This window comes from Solanum tuberosum, unplaced genomic scaffold (genome assembly GCF_000226075.1).
Source record: "Solanum tuberosum cultivar DM 1-3 516 R44 unplaced genomic scaffold, SolTub_3.0 scf00155, whole genome shotgun sequence".
Classification (NCBI taxonomy): Eukaryota; Viridiplantae; Streptophyta; class Magnoliopsida; order Solanales; family Solanaceae; genus Solanum; species Solanum tuberosum.
The window spans coordinates 1393161-1395352 of NW_006239081.1; the positions used below are offsets into that span (position 1 = coordinate 1393161).

At 23.6% G+C, this 2192-nt stretch overlaps 1 protein-coding gene across 3 annotated transcripts in view; it reads right to left on the reverse strand.

The window, feature by feature from the left end:
* LOC102579772 ((RS)-norcoclaurine 6-O-methyltransferase-like) overlaps positions 1-2192 on the reverse strand; it is a 6045-nt gene that overhangs the window by 1593 nt on the left and 2260 nt on the right. The window contains exon 3 of one of the 3 annotated variants that reach the window (XM_015311381.1): positions 2028-2139. In XM_015311381.1, coding sequence (XP_015166867.1) covers positions 2028-2139 — 112 coding nt within the window. Of the gene's footprint in view, positions 1-1586; positions 2140-2192 lie in introns of those variants that run through there. The other 2 variants (XM_015311382.1, XM_006353526.2) reach the window with 2 other exon arrangements.

Consider the following 2192-nt stretch of genomic DNA (forward strand, 5'->3'; position numbering starts at 1 on the left):
TTTTTTTTAAGTTCCATTTGAAACATGTTACACTGAAATTAAATTATTTTTTATGAAATATGACGCAAATGTCACTATTTCATACAATTATATCTACTTCAATTTATTATAAATAATTATATAAACACTATCATTTTAACGCATAAAAAAGGAAAACAATATTTTGTATATACAAATATTAATATATATAATATATTTCCCATTTTTGTGGAATTATGATTGATAGTTTTTTATATAACGGTTTACAATGAGTTATATTAAATAAATAATAATGGTACAAAATAGTATGATATTTACATCATATTTCATAAAAATAAAATTCATTTTACTGTAAAATGTTTCAAATCAAGATAAAAAAAATTAAGAAAATCGATAAACTTAATTTCATTAATTTGGTATGGTTTATTAATATAAAAATTGATGAAATAATTCAATTTGATAAGTGAAAAATTAATCAATCATGCTTAAATACATGTCCAAATGAGGTATATTAATAGGTAAGTTGATTGACTATCTAAACTTTTATTTTGTAGATGAAGGTTTTATTCTTCATTTTGTAATTTTCTCCACCATTTTTTATTCTCATAATTTTATGTAATTTAAAAAATTTAAAAATAATATATTTGTTAACTATCAAATATGGAAAAAAAAAATATACGAATTATTTAAAAAAAATTGAATAAATATAATTCATAACTTAAAATTGATCTGAAAAATTAGAGGAAAGAAGAATAAAAGAATTCTTTATAAAAAAAAAGGGGAAAAGAAAAGAAATGGACAAGTGAACGAATGTGGAGTAAAATGTATGGAAAAAAGAATAATGTATAATAAAATGAATAGGACCCACATAATTTTTAATTCATAAATTAAGTAAGACAGGAGAGAGAAACAACAATATTGAATTGGAAAGGTGGGACCTACATATTTTTTTAAATTTAAAAATAATGCCTCACATATCAAGTCATACTTGTGCCTCTTCCACCATAAATTTTTTCTATGTTTTGTATCTAATTCTTTTGTTCAACCCTTTATACTTCTTGAAATTTAATTACTACATTTATTATATTTTAACTACAAAATATATTAGAGGTACAACCTTTTTTCAAAAAATAATATTTAGTTGACCCTTAAAATTTTATCATTGTCATATGAATTGGAACAAATGAAATAATATATATTATTATTAAAATTACATAAAAGATGTTATAAATCACAATAATTAACAATTGAAAATATTATAAGAAATTTGGTTGACTAATAGAAATAGAAGATGTAACATATATTATTTGAAAATAACGTCAAAAGTTCTAGAATTCGCTGTAAATTAACAACTGAAAATATTTATGATTATTCACGTGAATTGGAACAGAAGTAACATATATTATTTAAAAATGACGGAAAAAAATACTATAAATCGCAACAAATTAATAACTTCAAATAAAATATTTTTTTTTGATTGATTCTTCAAAATTCCTTTATATCATATATTTGAGGGAAAAAATAGTAACATATATTGGGCACGTGCTGTCACGGACACCAAATATCTAGTATAATAATAATATGCTTGAATTCATAAGTTGAAAAATACAACAAATTTCATGCTAGAAATTGTATAGATTAAATTCATAAAATAAAAATACAACATGCGTGTCCAATGCTTATGAGATCAGTACACTAGATATGTTGTTGCAGCAAATAGTAGATTATAATTCATAATATTAAAAAAAACAACATGCGTTTTCAATGCTTCCTAAGAACCTTAAAGATAAACCAATAAAGTTTACATTCTAGATCCGTCTCCGAACAGAGTAAAAATCAAGAAGGATAAGCTTGAATAACAGATTGAACAGCATTAATATGACTAATAGTGTGTCTACCAAATCCAGCTTCATTCAAAACATAAGCCCATTCTTTAGAAGTTCTCTCTTTCCCATTGCTTGTGTGAGCCATCATCACCATATCCAACATTAAACCAACATCTTTGAGCTTCTCATTATTTGATCCTCTTATAATACTTTCTTCTTTTCCACCAATTATTGCTTCCAATATTATCACTTTCCCATTGTCTTGTGGAATTGCTTCTCTACACTTTGTTAATATTTGTATGCATTCTTCATCACTCCAATCATGTAAAACCCACTAATATACATAATATATACAACAATATACATGAGGTTATGAAGAATACAACA